We start from the raw sequence: 15,221 nt of genomic DNA on the forward strand, positions 1-15,221 counted from the left end.
TCTTAAATTAAAAAGAAGGGCAATATTTTGCCACAAATTAAATTTGGCGTGTTCTGATCTTTTTTCTTAAACATGCATTCAATATCTTTATTTTTTTTTCAGTACTAGGGATTGAATCCAAGAGCATTCTACCTCTGAACTACACCCTCAGCCCTATTTTTTACTCTTTATTTTGAAATAAGATCTTAATAAATCGCCGAGGTTGGCTGTGAACCTGTGATCCATCCTGTCTCAGCCTCCCAAGTATTGGGATTATAAGTGTGCGCCATCATGACCAGCTCTATCTTTGTGTTTCACTCATGAAATTCAGTCTATTTCTCTCACATGTTATTTTAATATTATTTATTATATTTGGCTTATAACTTTTGTTAATTATTAATAAAAAATGGGCATGATGTTGCACATCTGTCATTGTATTACTTGGGCAGCTGAGACAGGAGAATAGCAAGGCCAGCCTCTGAAATTTAGAGAGACTAAACAACTTAGCAGAGCCCTGTTTCAAAATTTAAAAAAAAATTTAAATTAAAAAAATTTAAAAAAATTAATGTGGAAAGAAACTTGACAATTACATTTTTTTCTAGGAAAACATTATAAAGAATAGTCATTCTTAAGTGGCCTTAGCAAATGTGTTTTGGCTTTCAAGAGATTAATGATGAGGAATGACGTGCCCAGTTTGCATGTTTTATTTTTCATATGTATTTACTTTTCTAGCATTTGTGGAATCCAACACCTAGAACGGATTGGAAAGAAGCTGAATCTCTTTGACTCCCTTTACTTCTGCATTGTGACTTTCTCCACTGTGGGCTTTGGGGATGTCACTCCTGAAACGTGGTCTTCCAAGCTTTTTGTCGTTGCGATGATCTGTGTTGCTCTCGTGGTTCTGCCCATACAGGTAAACAGCGCCATGTCTTAAGTCATATCAATGTTCGATGTCTTGTAAAATTGAATATTCCACATTTTAATAAAAAATATAGGGTGGTCTATTTAACTAACCATAATAGACTTACACATACTATAATTGCATCTAATCAATTATCTAAATTATTTCAGAAAGATATTTCTGTTTTATTAGAAAGACTGAGTTGTTTATTCTCCTCCAGTCACAACTGATAGCTCATGTTTCATTTTAATGATTCACGATCCTTTCTTTTAAATATAGGGTATTTAACCACATTAATTATAGGATGTGATAAATTTAATTCTTAGATTTTAGACTGAAGAAATAAATTTGTAAAAAATTGATTTCTTTTAGTTTTTGAAAATAAAAGCCATGAACTTCAGTGGATTAAAAATTGATTACTTATGTTAATCAGCTAATACAAAATCTGAACAAAGTATATACACATTATGGAGCATTTGAGGACCTGAATCAGGAGACTGCAAAGGGACAGAGATATAAAATGTGACGGAAGTTAAGTGGAAGTAATCTCCAACCCTTTCTTAAAATGAGCCCTGTGTGTCCAAGAATGGGCAGGTCAGCAATAGGATATGGTGGATCCAAATTAAACTTGAATGTTCATTATACAGCTTGGGCCACAGTGTATCTAAATACACCATATGTGGGTACAAAAATGACCTTCTCACTCCTGCATCTTCCTTCCTCACATCCTACCCTTACTCCCTCTACTTCTCCCGGGTACCATCTACTGTATGCTGGAGTGTGCACTTGTATATTGTGGGATGGCCATCACTCAGTGCAAGACATGTGGGTTGAACTCGGCAGGAGAGTGTGGAGAAACGCTGACAAGGTCTTTATCCTTAATTCAGCACTCGACATATCCTATCATTGACTTCCATACATAATGCAGAGCCGTGACCCTTTTAATGACCTAATATGATATAGTACCACAATCATGTCCATATATTTCCTTAGAACATTTACAACCTCTGCAGAAATCAGACTGCAAATCTGTCGTTGAAGGGAACACCGATAATTAGAATCTCAGTGAGTTCCATTTTCAAAATTGAGCGTACCTAATGCATGATAGATGTACTGCATTGATTTTTTTAATGTTCATGTTGTTTTTCATTCATATGTGAAAAAACACATTACAGTTTGAACAGTTGGCCTATTTGTGGATGGAGAGACAAAAGTCAGGTGGAAATTATAGTCGTCATAGAGCTCAGACTGAAAAGCACGTTGTTCTGTGTGTCAGCTCTTTGAAGATTGATTTACTTATGGATTTTTTAAATGAATTCTATGCTCATCCAAGACTGCAGGTACACTTGAATTATGTTATGCATGATACTGGATCATACCTCCTAACAGATTGTCAAAGTCAATTAATTGAAAATGTGGCTTGCATTCTGCAGAAGTTTTGTTCATAAGGTCAAAGTTAAAAGGAATAAATGAAGAACTACAAATATAACCAGGAACATAGAAAAAAATGTTAAAGGATTAAACAGTATTTTAAGTTCCTTCTGTATCTAAACTAAAAGACAGATGGAATTGTGTTAAGGCTGGAAAGAAAAAAAATTTCTTTGAATTAAAAGATTGCTTTTTTCTCCCTTGGGTAAAGCATAAATGATATTTTATGAAACAGTGGATTTTAACATAAAATAAAACAATGGAATTGCGATTTCAATATCATCTGCTCACTTGAGTACCGTAGAGTTCATGAAGTACTGATGTTGGAAATGTGGAAGCCTGGAAGGTCCTTTACATTTATTTACTTTTTGTTGGTCTGTTTCCTGGAGTACTATTTAGAGTAACAGTAAATTACCAAACATACACTAGCTCAATGCATTGAGAGCATAAGTCCAGAAAAGTTTCTTCATTTGCCTATGCAGATAAAGTCTCTCACTCTTCAGGACACTGGGTTCCTGTAGATGTAGGTCATCTCTTTCCTTGCTTCATGCACCCAATTCTGTTCAAAGAAGAAAAAGTTATTTGTTCTGTTTTCCCTTAATACATATGTGTCATGAGGTTGACTAATACAGGAGACCAAGACATTTCTGAGTACATATACTTTTCCTTTTCTTATAATAAGTTAAAACAACAGATACAGTGGCAGAGGCCTGAAATCTCAGTATTCAGGCTGAGACAGGAAGATAGTAGGTTTGAGGCCAGCATGCAGCAACTTGGGGAGACATGTTAAAAAAAACAATATGGCTAGGGGTGTATCTCAGAGACGGAAAGCCCCTGAATTCCATCACACACACACACACACACACACACACACACACACACACACACAGAAATAGAATATATTGGAAAATTTTGAAATACTGTATTTTTTATATTTTATAAAACCTGATTCATAAGTAACACTTAAATTTAACTAAGTATTCTTTTATTTTCATTTAAATGAATTTGCATTTTTGAGACATTACTTATTTATGTTTTGGATAAAAATATGATATTGAATAATTTTCACTTTGCTTATTATAAATCATAGAGAAAATCTCTGATGGAAAATCTTTTCTTTTGTTGGTACTGGGGTTGAACCCAGGGGCATTCTACCTCATAACTATACCCCTGATCCTTTTTTATTTTTTATTTTGAAATATGGTTTCAGTAAGTTGCTGAGGCTGGTCTTTGAACCTGCAATACTGTCTCAATATCCCAACTACTGGGATTACAGACATGTGCTATCACTGGAGAAAATAGTTGACCCTACAATAATTCATCTGGTATAATTGTAGAGAATTAATAAAACTCTAAAAGTTTCCACTAGACATATTTTACAATAATAAGATGGTGAATGTTTACTAGATAGTTTTAATCTTACAGATTAGTTTGTTTTAAAACATTTCTCAGCTTATAATACTTTTGTATTTCCTCCAAAGGATTGCATATTTTGAGATATTTTTCTCTCAAACTTTTATTTACTTGGTTAGTATTTTCAATGTTTTCATGATGTTGCACTCATATAAATATTTCTTAGAAATGCTTACAATTATTAGTTCATAATAATGTTATCTAACAATTTAAATAAGGGTCACAGTTTTTATTCTAAAAGTTACAATTTGAAGTAGGAATTGATTCTTAAACACTTCTGCCTTGTATGCAATTTGTATTTTAGGGTCATTACATATTTCTAACTAAACAATGTAGACTGAGGGAGTTTGTGGAGTATAATCACAGATTATCTTCCCATTATGATGCTTATGTGATTAAAATATGTCAGGATGACTTATAAAATTTTCATGTATCTCTCTTACGGTTATTGTTTAATATGTGCTCAAACATTTAAAGTTAATTTTTATTTATAAGTCAAAGTTTATAAGCAAAATTCTTATAAGCAAAAGATCATCTTAATATAATCATATTTCAAAATTTTAATAACCTATATAGGTTATCACCAAACATTGCTTCTACCCCATGTCTGTTTTTCTTTGAACAGGATTATTATGTGGTAATTTTGTGTCCAACTGAAATGGATGTGCAAGTCCGAAGGGTACTACAGATCCCAATGTGGTCCCAAAGAGTTATCTACCTTCAAGGTTCAGCTCTTAAGGATCAGGATCTATTGAGAGCAAAGTAGGTATCCTTATCTCTTTTTCATCTTGATGCTTATGGTTTCCAGAGCTATAATATTTTTTCTCTCCTCCGAATTTTAGCAATTTGCATTATTGCCAGATATATTTAGGCATGCTTCAATAAACAAATGAGCCTTAGTCCTGCTGGTGATGACATTAAAATATTAAAAATATAAAACCAGTGTAATGACTCCTCTTTTCCAGCCTTATCTTAGGTCAAAGATATTTAGCAAACTGGGTCCAAATGATGCAAATAAGAAGTGTGGCATGATATCATTATCTAAGCTGTCAGAGATGCGCAAGTTATCCAGCCTCACCGTGAGAATGTTATCCATATCTCAGAGTTCTCTTCTTATTCCACAAATAAAACTAAACGTAGTTCTATGTGGAATATCAAAGTGATGAGCTATAGTTTAAATTTTAAAGAGTTTGCAACAGGTACCAGGCCGTGGGCACTTGTGGCGCCTGAGGTCAGAGACAATAGGATGGCTGGGGACTGGAGAGACTTGGAAGGCTATAGAGGTCTTACTGAGCTGCCCTCTTCCTCTTGAATAGGTGCCAAGCAACTTGGCTTAAGGCGGCACAGTCATTATCATTTAATACAGGGAAGGGAGGTTCTATCGCTTGAGCAGAGTGCCAGCCAGTATGGCTGGGCAGACTGCAGAGGCCTGCAAATCAGGGCTTCCGCCAGACAACAGGCTTAGTTTCAGAAACCAGAAGCCATCCTTAGTAGATGTGTCCTTGGTAGATGTCACCTGCTGTTTACAAAGTTTTAAACATGTCTTTGAATTTATCCCTGGGTTGATCCATGTGTTCTTTTAGATTTAAAAGTCTCCTCAATGAATAATAGAGCCTGTTTTTTTTTTCCCCCGGAGGTGTGTGTGTGTGTGTGTGTGTGTGTGTGTGTGTGTGTGTTGACAGAAAGGAATGGAATAAAAGTAAAGTGCTCCTTTTTGTTGCTTACCCATGCAAATGATGACTATATACCTCATAGCCAAGAACTCTGATGTCACAAAGTCCATTTACCTGAGTTTTTCTGACTCAATCATTCAATTTCAGAAACAGATGTCACTGGAAACTACTAGCCTGTAATGAATGTTAGAAACCTGGGGAATTGTTTCTGAGCATTTTTTATTTGTATTTTTGATGGATTAAGTACTTCATAGACATCGTTTTATACGAGGCAGTCCTATCAATCACGCGACGTTCCTAACATCTCAAGTAGATTCTGACTTTAGCTGTTTGCCATTTGATGTCTATATTAATATTTGCATGCTTTAGAGCAAATGTTGCCGAGGCATTAATATAATCTGGATCTCTATGATATGTGCGTGTGGATAATCAGGCTACTTAATTTATTTTACAAGTTAAGTTCTTTCCACAATAAGTGCAGTTAATGTCCATACTACTTTCAGTGAATTTGTGAGAGAAAGCTTTTTCTATCCAAGAGATTAATCTGAGCTATTACTATCTAAGCTAGGTCCTATATTGGATAAACATACCAGTTTATTACAACTGGTTATGGGGAATGATTTATTAGCCAAAGCAATCACATTTACAGGAAACATTCCTTCACAGGAATAACAAAAATGAATTAATAAATAAAAAGAAGATAAAAATGAGAGTTAGCCAGCTGGTAATATCGAAAAGCTGTACTAAAAGAGAGGTCAGGGTGACCAAGTATTCATTTTTATGTTCATTTCTAATCCTAAATTCTGATAAAAGATGTAGGATTTAATGTTAACTAACACATTCTTCAACACAATTTCCCGTGCAAGGAACAAGGAGGAGGATTCTCCAAACCAGTCCCGAAGGTCAGTCGCATGAGTTTTGAATTGCTTTGTTGGAAACGATATTCAGCAAATATTATCTTAGTAGTTATGGTTCAACATTTATTCAGACTGTTTTATTTGAATTAATCTCATAGACTTTTTAGCTTTCCTTTCTATTGGAAAAAAAATCATTTTTTTAAAAAAATATTTATCGTAGTGTACCAGAAAGACAAATTGTTCCTCACTTTGAAAATAAACATTCTACTGTTTTCAAAACATGTGTCAAGCATTCAAACACATCGGTGTATAACGAAATTTACAAAATATAGAGACTTAGCACAAAGGACAGGGGTCTGGAACAAAAGTGTGATTCATCTCTAGAGAATATACACACACAATGGAGTCTGACTTACCAAGGCTGGCCAGCTCTATTCCCACTTCCTTAGTTTAACACAGACATTACTATTGAAATGTAATTAATCATTGACATAAAGGCTCTTATCACCCCTTAGTTTAAGTATATGTAAAATGTGTAACCATAAAAGGGAATAAAAGTTGACTTATTTTACTGTGTCATAACTATTGAATTCCATAGATAATTCAATATTTTAAAAATATTCAGAGTCAAATATAGTCATGCTCTGTTATAAATTCAACTTTTGTCAAGGCTACACGTAGTCTACTTGTAATTTATGGATAGATCATTGAAGTTCTATTTTTTCAGATATGTCACTGTGACTATTTTGTTTTTCTGTATTTTGTATGTGCTTAGGATGGATGATGCTGAGGCCTGTTTCATTCTGAGCAGCCGCTGTGAAGTGGATAGGACATCATCTGTAAGTTTCTAAAAACCCCCTTTTGTAGGTTGTGCTTTTCATATTAGAAGATTTTTGTTAATTTGATTTTTAAAAATTCTGCCGATATATTGGTGACCTTAAGATTTTTTTTTTCATTTTTGTGGTACTGGGATTTGAATCCAGGTACATGCTACCTCTAAAGTATACTCTATTTTATTTGGAAACAAGGTCTCTGTAAGTTGCAGAGGGCTTCACTAAGTTGCTGAGACTAGCCTCAAACCTCCTGTGATCCTCCAGTCTCAGCCTCCCAAGTACTGGGATTACAGACCTGTCCCACCATGCCCTTCTAAGTGTTTTACTAAAAGGAAGCAGCTATTTCTTGGTTGTCTTTGCTATATAAGAATGGAGTTGAGATTGTATCAAAAAAAGTACGATAGAAGTAGTCTCCACTAACCCCCTAGTTTTCTGTTGATCAAAATGAAAACAGAAGTAGACCATTTTTTGGGTTGTTGTTGTTAAATATATCCTACAATATGTAATTTTGCTGAAGTGGCCTCAATTTCCTCAACTCTAAAACAAGGCAGATGGATCAGGCAGCGTGCATTAGAGCCAATTGGAGAGTTTCTAAAACAATATGCATTTGTGAAAATTCTATTTAGGCTTTCTGGAGTGGCTATCGGGAATCTGTATATCTTAAAAATATTCTCAAGTAATTTTGAAACACATCTCATTTTGGTAACAGTGGACTTATAGGGTGTCTGTGACATATATTTTTGGTCCAAAAGTTTATAATCTTATATGTTGATTAAGAACTGTGACCTATTTTTTTCTGGTACTGGGGATTGAACCTAAGAGCATTTTACTTCCTAATAAATCCCCAACCCTTTTTACTTTTTATTTTGAAGCAAGGTCTGGCTAAGTTACTGAGGCTGGATTCAAACCTGTGATCCTCTTGTCTAAGCCTCCTAATTACTGGAAATATTGGCATGGGTCATTGTGCTTGGATGACATTTTGTATTTCTAAGCCAATCAGTCCATCTCTAGCTGTGATATATTCACAAATGAGAACGCTTGATGACTTCTGCAGTGATTGGGGGAAGGCAACACATGCAAAGGTTCCAGTTACATGTGTTGATCATTTCTGGAGCTCCAAATAGGCATACTCTGTTGCACTATTTCAGGACTTTGATTCTTGAACGTGACAAGATCTATGATGTCTTCACTCTAATTAACCTATATTTCTTGCTCCTTTTAAAATAAACTTTAAAATTCTCTTCCTGCATTTAAAGAGGACTGCTAAGGGTTGAATTGTGCACTCACAAAATTTATGCTTAAGTCCTAACTCCTGATACCTAAGAATATGTACTTATTCCAGGATAAAAATAATTAAAATAATCAAGTTATAATGAGGGCACTAGAGTGACCCCTATCCAAAAGAAATAGAGGCTTATAAGAAGGGTGAATGTAGAAGCAGACGTGTATAAGGGAAGAATTCCCAATGAGTGAGAAAACAACCAGTAAGAGCCAGGGAGGGAAGCCTGGAACAGATCCTTCTCTCTCAGCTGTTGCATATCTCTCTGGATAGACTCAACCCTGCCAACACCTTGATTTTCAGATTGCTGGCACGTAGAGCTGTGAGACAATACATTTCTGTTGTTTAAGCCATCCAGTTTATGCCGCTTTGTTATAGCTGCCCCAGAAAACTAATATTTGAGCGCAGACCAAGCAAGTCATTGGGAAACTTGAAAATACTTCTTTATATGTTAGAAGAAATCATCACTTCCTCCCTTTTTTATATTGAGCACTTTAATCCAGATAAGATCCTGTTCAACTCACGTACTACTTAAGCAAAGCGTCTTAATTGGTTTGGCATATGTATTAGTCAGCGTTCTCATGGCTTTCAGGTTTTTGGAGATTTGGGCGTCCAGTCCACATGAGACCTGCAACTGGGGAGCTCAGTGCATGGTGATGGAAAGTTGGGGAGAGGAAGAGCACAAGTCATTTCTCTCTATTACTGGTTATATATTTCCAGCTTTGGAAAAAGAGGTTGGCTATTTGGAGAATTTGCCCCAGGGATGCCCTCTACTCAGAGACACTTGGAGACCAGAAGCAAGAGAGAGATAGAGAGCAGAGAAAGGAGGACTCATTACATAATCCTCAAAGCCACACTGGCAAGAACCCATCCTGATGAACCAAGCCCTGCTTCCAGCATTGCTACTGTGTTTCCAAGGGGCCTGGGGGAAGCAAGCATTCCCCATCCAAACTATTACAGCTCCAAATATATTTACTGAACCCATAACTTTGGATTGAACATGATTTTGCACTGCTATAATCATTTGACTTGTGAAATCATCAGTCTTGGGCCCCTTGAGTGATAGCTTGGTTTTACAATACTTGCAGTTTTTCAGTGTCTTCAATACTTTTGAGTCATAACGGAGGCATAACCATGAGGAAGTAAGTATGTAAGGTCTGCTAGAGTTCCCTTTGCATGGTGGATTTAGGAGCTTTCAGTTAAAGAAATGTATTTGTTTTTCTCCTGACACTGCTAAATGGACAGGAAGTGAATAAAATGATTTATACTCATGAGGACAGAGCGTGTGATAGATGCTGCAACACCAGTAGAGTTCTGGAGTCTAGAAAGCAGGTGGATGAGTGGTAACTGACTCAGCCGGAAGGAAGTTAAAACTTGGTTTGGGAGAGGAAACAAATTAGAAGCAAGCTGCTTTTTGCAAAAGAACCTCAAACGTCTCAGGAAATAGAGGCACCAGATGCCTCTGGAAATAGGATTTATATGTAGGACTCAATATATGAATAATCACCAAAAGTTTGAAAGAGAGGAAGATTTCCCTAAATTTTTCTAAATATCTATTACTGATTATATTTCCAGCTTTGGAAAAATAGGTTGGCTATTTGGTGAATTTGATCCAGGAATGCCCTCCACTCAGAGAAACTTGATAGTTGAGGGTCCCGGTACCTGCTGAGTTAGGGGATTAATATCAAGTTGCCTCCCCGGATGTGATATGCTTCTCCTAAACCTCCCTTCCAGCCAGATTCACATCTCTGTCCGCACAAAATGGAACCGATTTTCTCTGGGGAAATGATTTACTAGAAGAGAAAATGCCGTGTGTGTGCGTGCATGCGTGTGTGTGTGTGTGTGTGTGTGTGTGTTTATGTGTCTAAAGGTTTAAGGTCCCCAGTGTGATATTATAGACTGATCAGCTCATAGTAAAACTTCCATGAAAAACCTTCTGCACTCACCTAAGACCCCAAGAGCTTTTGAATGCTACTCTTCTGTATATTTTCAGACAATAGAGATCACTAGACTTTTGAGAGAATTTCTAACAAGAACAAAAAAGAGTGAAAGAATGAATACACCAACAAAAAGCATGCAGTAAAGAGAAAATGAGAGTAAGCAGAAACAACACCATATCATTGTGGGTGAATAAATTGCAAGGAAGAAACACAAGAATATCATGCTGAGATCAGCCAGTCCCAGAAAGTCAAGGGTCATGTGTATTTTTTTCTTCAAATGTAGAAGCTAGAGAGGAAATAGAAAACAAAAAGGACTCCAGATAAATGAAGGGATTGGGGGATGATGATGCCTGGAAGGGGAAAAAGAAGATTGGGGAAAGAAACTGTTTAACTACTGTTATGTCCATATGAGGATATCTCTCCCATTCTCACTAACATGTATGGCAGGGAAGAGAGGGAATGAGGGTGGGATGCAGAGAGAAATACACCAGGGCTGTGTGCATGTATGTTTATATCACGATGAGACTCACTATGATGTACAATTACAATGCGCCATAAGAGTAATTTTTAATGGGTAGAATTCAAAAGCTGTTGTACTTTCAAAAAAAAAAAAAAACCACTTCAGTGAAGGAGGTAGCGTATGAGCTGTAAAGTTAAGCAGAGAAGCAAGGGGTTAGCAGGTTTGAGGAGAGCAAGTAAATCATCAGAAGGCCAGCAGAGATTTAATGTCACAGTTAGGATATCTTGAATAGAGGTATGCAAAGAGAATACATTAAGTCCTGGTCATCGAATGGAGTTTTAGGTCTTGATAGAATGAATGAATAAAGAAGAAAAGCAGATATCCATGAATGACAATACATGTTCAGCATCTCAGCTCCTTTGGCAAAAATTGGAGAGTCTGTCACCTGTTTTATATTTGGGAGTGCAGGGATTCAGGGAAATGTCTACAGCTTTCAAAAAACAGTTTCAGTGACTTGTTAGGAAGTGGATGGCAGACTATTACTTGGGTTCTCATACCTGAACACACAAAAAGGCCATCATTCAGCTCTTGCAAAACCATCTTTACCTTTTTTGGGGGGATTTTGCGTTATAGTCTCACATCACCATGAAGTTAAGAGTGATAGTGATGCCCGTGCACACAGCACTGGGTGAGCTTCCTCCAGCTTCCTTTCCACTCCTTCCCCTTCCCTATACAGGATATTAAGATTGGCACTGGCAATTTCACATATGTACATATGACCACCTTTATTTACTGGTGGTTATGATGATGCAAACAAAGAATTTGAGTTACTTAGAAAGCATATAATAACTAGACAAATTATGCATTGTGCTAACTAGCTAACGATGGTAACACAGAGAACACCATATTGCTGGGTAATGAACATTCTCCCATGTTATATATTGTTTCTTAGGAAAAGTCTAGCATAGCTTCTCATGCAAATAACGTACATTGAATTCTTCACTGGTTTGGTTAAACAACTCCACAATCTGACCCCATTCCTTGGCTGGAACTAATTTAGGATAGTTGAAATTTTTGCTCTTTTCTGGGGGAAGTAGGTGGGTACTAATGATTGAACCCAGGGGCATTATTTTATTTTTAATTTTGAAACAGGGTCTTGTGAAGTTGTAGAGGGCCTCTGGAAGTTGCTGAGGCTGGGCAGGAACCCATCAGCCTCCTGCCTCAGCCTCCCAAGTATTGAAATTATAGACATGTGCCACCACATCTGGCCTGAAATCTCTGCTCTTTGATTCTTCAAATTTCAATAAATTTATCTTCTCTACGGTTTGCAAAATATCTAGGCCAGCTTAAATTTTTATCTGTAGAGACTACATGCTAAATACATGAGGGCTTAGTTAAGAAAATTTATTTTAGTTATGTCTTTTAAGTAGCATGTTCTGTTTGGTATGTAAATAGATGAAAATAATAAACAATTCCTTCTTTATGATTATCTAGTCTTCCTAAAATTTAGTCATTTCACATGCAGTAAATCTGTCTTGTATTTTCCTCTTTTTATGATAAGTGAACTCCTTCTGTGTGTGTGTGTGTGTGTGTGCATGTGTGTGTGTGTGTGTGTGTGTGTGTGTGTGTGTGTGTGTGTTACTGGAGATCAAACCCAGAGACATTCTATCTCTGAGCTACAACTGCAGCCCTACTTTATATTTCATTTTAAGCAGGGTCTTGCTTGGTTCCTGAGAGTCTAGCTATGTTGCTGAGGCTAGCCTCAAACCTTCAGTCCTCTGGTCTCAGCCTTCAAGTACTGGAATCACCAATGTGGGCCACCATACCTGTCCTCTTTGATTTTTTTTTTTTTTTTTTTTTTGGTGGTACTGGGGATGAAACCCTTCTACCTCCGGGCTACACTTTCAGACCTATTTTACATTTTTTATTTGGAAACAAAGTCTCTTGAGCCAGTGAGGCTGGCTTCTAACCTGCGCAATCCTCCTGTCTCCGCCTCCCAAGAGCAGGAATTACAAGCCAAGCTTGTGCCAACAGGCCCAGCTTCCTCTTTGATTTTTAATGTGATCAAATCAATGTCAGTTCACTTTTACATGTTTCAGTGCATGAATTAGAATAATCTGTTGCATCTAAAAATGAAATTTAAACTCCTATATAGCTACCTTTTTGTATTTTATTCAATTTCAGTTTTTCTTAATGTGGTTCTATCTAAATCATATATTATGAAATACTTTTATATTACTATTTTATATGACTTTACATATATATATATGTATTTATGGGTATTATTTTTATGTTATTAGGAAATCAGAAGGCAATTCTACAATCGAAAGTGCCACAGCAGCTTCCTCAGTAAATTTTTTCCCTTTATATTGAATGATAAAAATTACTTTTTTTATTCTGGTACTGGGAATCGAACCCAAGGGCATTTTACCTCCCAGCTACACTCCCAGCCCATTATATTATTCTTATTTTAAAACAGCGTATCACTAAGTTGTTACGTTTGGTCTCAAAACCTGTGATCCTTAAGCCTCCACCTCCCAAGTACTGGGATTCACAGGTGTGTAACACCAGGCTTTGCCAGATAACATTTTTTTTAGAAAAAAAGTATTAAGTCTTGTTTCAATTAAATCAAAAATTTCTGGTTATTCTATATCAATTTTATTATAAAATTTAAAATAATATTATATAAAAATAATTTAAATAACTGTAATAAATTCATTATAAAATATAAAAGCACATGCTGTATACTTTTTAAAAGAAAATGTCTATGTTTTTCTTAATACAATAAAACAAAGATTTAAAATACAATAGTAACTTTGTACAAAATGTTTACATGCTTTTATTGGGTTGGAATTTTTGTCACTATTCTTTTTTAAAATTTTTTATTGGTGCACTGTATTCATACATCATAGTGGGATACAAAAAAAACTTTTGTAGACATACATGCACACATCGCCCAGTTAACCCCCACCCGATCCCCACCCTATTCCCTCCCCATCCCCCCTTCCCATGATTGGCTTAATGGTTGTTTTTGTCACTACTCTACCACTGGATTGCATACATAGCTTAGAACCAGTTTTAAGTCCATTTAATTAAAAAAATGAAAAAAAGGAACCAAACAGATTTGACATTTACTGAGTAGCTTTCATATGGTCAGGCATTTTGTGATCATTGTGTCATTTTATACAATTGTTTCATAAATGAAAGAGCCATAGCACGGAGGTGTTAATTAGATTTCCCAGAGAGGCAGAAACTGGATTTTTCCCAGTTCAGTTTAACTCCAAAACTCCTTTCATTATGACAAACTGCTTCCCATGGAGATAAAAGCCTACTATTCAAATACCATTTTATTTATATTTCAAAATTAAAGTGTTTCTACATTTAAAAATTTTTAATCAGAACAACATATTCAGGGTTACAAACATCAGCTTTTATTTTACTCCTTCCTATCCTGGGTCTAGCGCTTAAAATAATATACTGACTTTGTTTCCATTAAATTACTAATAATATATTTGTATCTCCATTTAGGAAGAAAATAGCATTTGCCTCCTGCAGTCTTTCATTTTCAGTCTAAGTTTTTCATTCTTTGAATTTGGTCTTTTATTTATACATTTTCACACCTATAGACAGATACCTCTTACCTTTTGTCCTATAACCCAACCCAAATTATTTTTTCTGCCATTATCTATTGACTAACTCGAAATGTTTATTTTTTTACTTTTATATTTTTGTTGTACTGGGTATTGGACCCAGAGACATTCTACCTCTGAGCTATACCCTCAGCCCTATTTTATTTTATTTTTTGAAACAGGGTCTCATTAACGTTATGAAGGCCCTTTCTAAGTTGCTGAGGCTGACTGTGAACCTATGATCCTCCTCTCTCAACATCCCAACTACCAAGCTTATAAGCATGTGCTACCACACCCAGCTCCAAATGTTGAACCTGATAAATTTTTAGACTTGTGTGACTAAGTTTATGCTGTTAATTGAAGACTCATTAATCACCTTGATTTCATTTCTGTTTTTCTCTTATGTTGCTTTGCCACCTTCTTTAAATTTTCAAAATCTGATGTACGTTTCATGTATCTGTTACTTTTCATTGCATTTTGGGGAAGTATTAATTATAAATCTCCTTTTTGCAATTATGCACTGATTTATTGCTTACATTGTCAGATAATGTTTACATGCCATGGTGATCTATCTTCAAATTTACATGAAGCTAATAGACATGATTTGTTGCATCTTAGACTTGGACATGGTATTTTAGATAAGGAATAAAAGCACCCTGGTAGAACACTATCCCTATTTTTAACATTCATCATACTCCTTCATTCATTAATTCAAAAAGTCTTATTGAGTGTTCTATGTCCTAACCACTAACATACTTGCTGAATATACAGTTCTGAAGTTAACTATAATTTTTTTCTGTTTTCATGGGGTTTATCTACTTGTAGAAGA

General features: G+C 35.7%; 1 protein-coding gene across 3 annotated transcripts in view; it reads left to right on the top strand.

Moving 5' to 3' along the window:
* KCNT2 (potassium sodium-activated channel subfamily T member 2) overlaps positions 1–15,221 on the top strand; it is a gene marked incomplete at both ends in the record, with an annotated part of 363,001 nt that overhangs the window by 178,343 nt on the left and 169,437 nt on the right. For all 3 annotated transcript variants that reach the window (XM_080699605.1, XM_080699606.1, XM_080699607.1), the window contains 4 exons: positions 712–892; positions 2,056–2,220; positions 4,347–4,483; positions 7,027–7,090. In XM_080699605.1, coding sequence (XP_080555731.1) covers positions 712–892; positions 2,056–2,220; positions 4,347–4,483; positions 7,027–7,090 — 547 coding nt within the window. The remainder of the gene's footprint in view (positions 1–711; positions 893–2,055; positions 2,221–4,346; positions 4,484–7,026; positions 7,091–15,221) is intronic.

This window comes from Muscardinus avellanarius, assembly GCF_963383645.1.
Source record: "Muscardinus avellanarius genome assembly, chromosome: 7".
NCBI lineage: Eukaryota > Metazoa > Chordata > Mammalia > Rodentia > Gliridae > Muscardinus > Muscardinus avellanarius.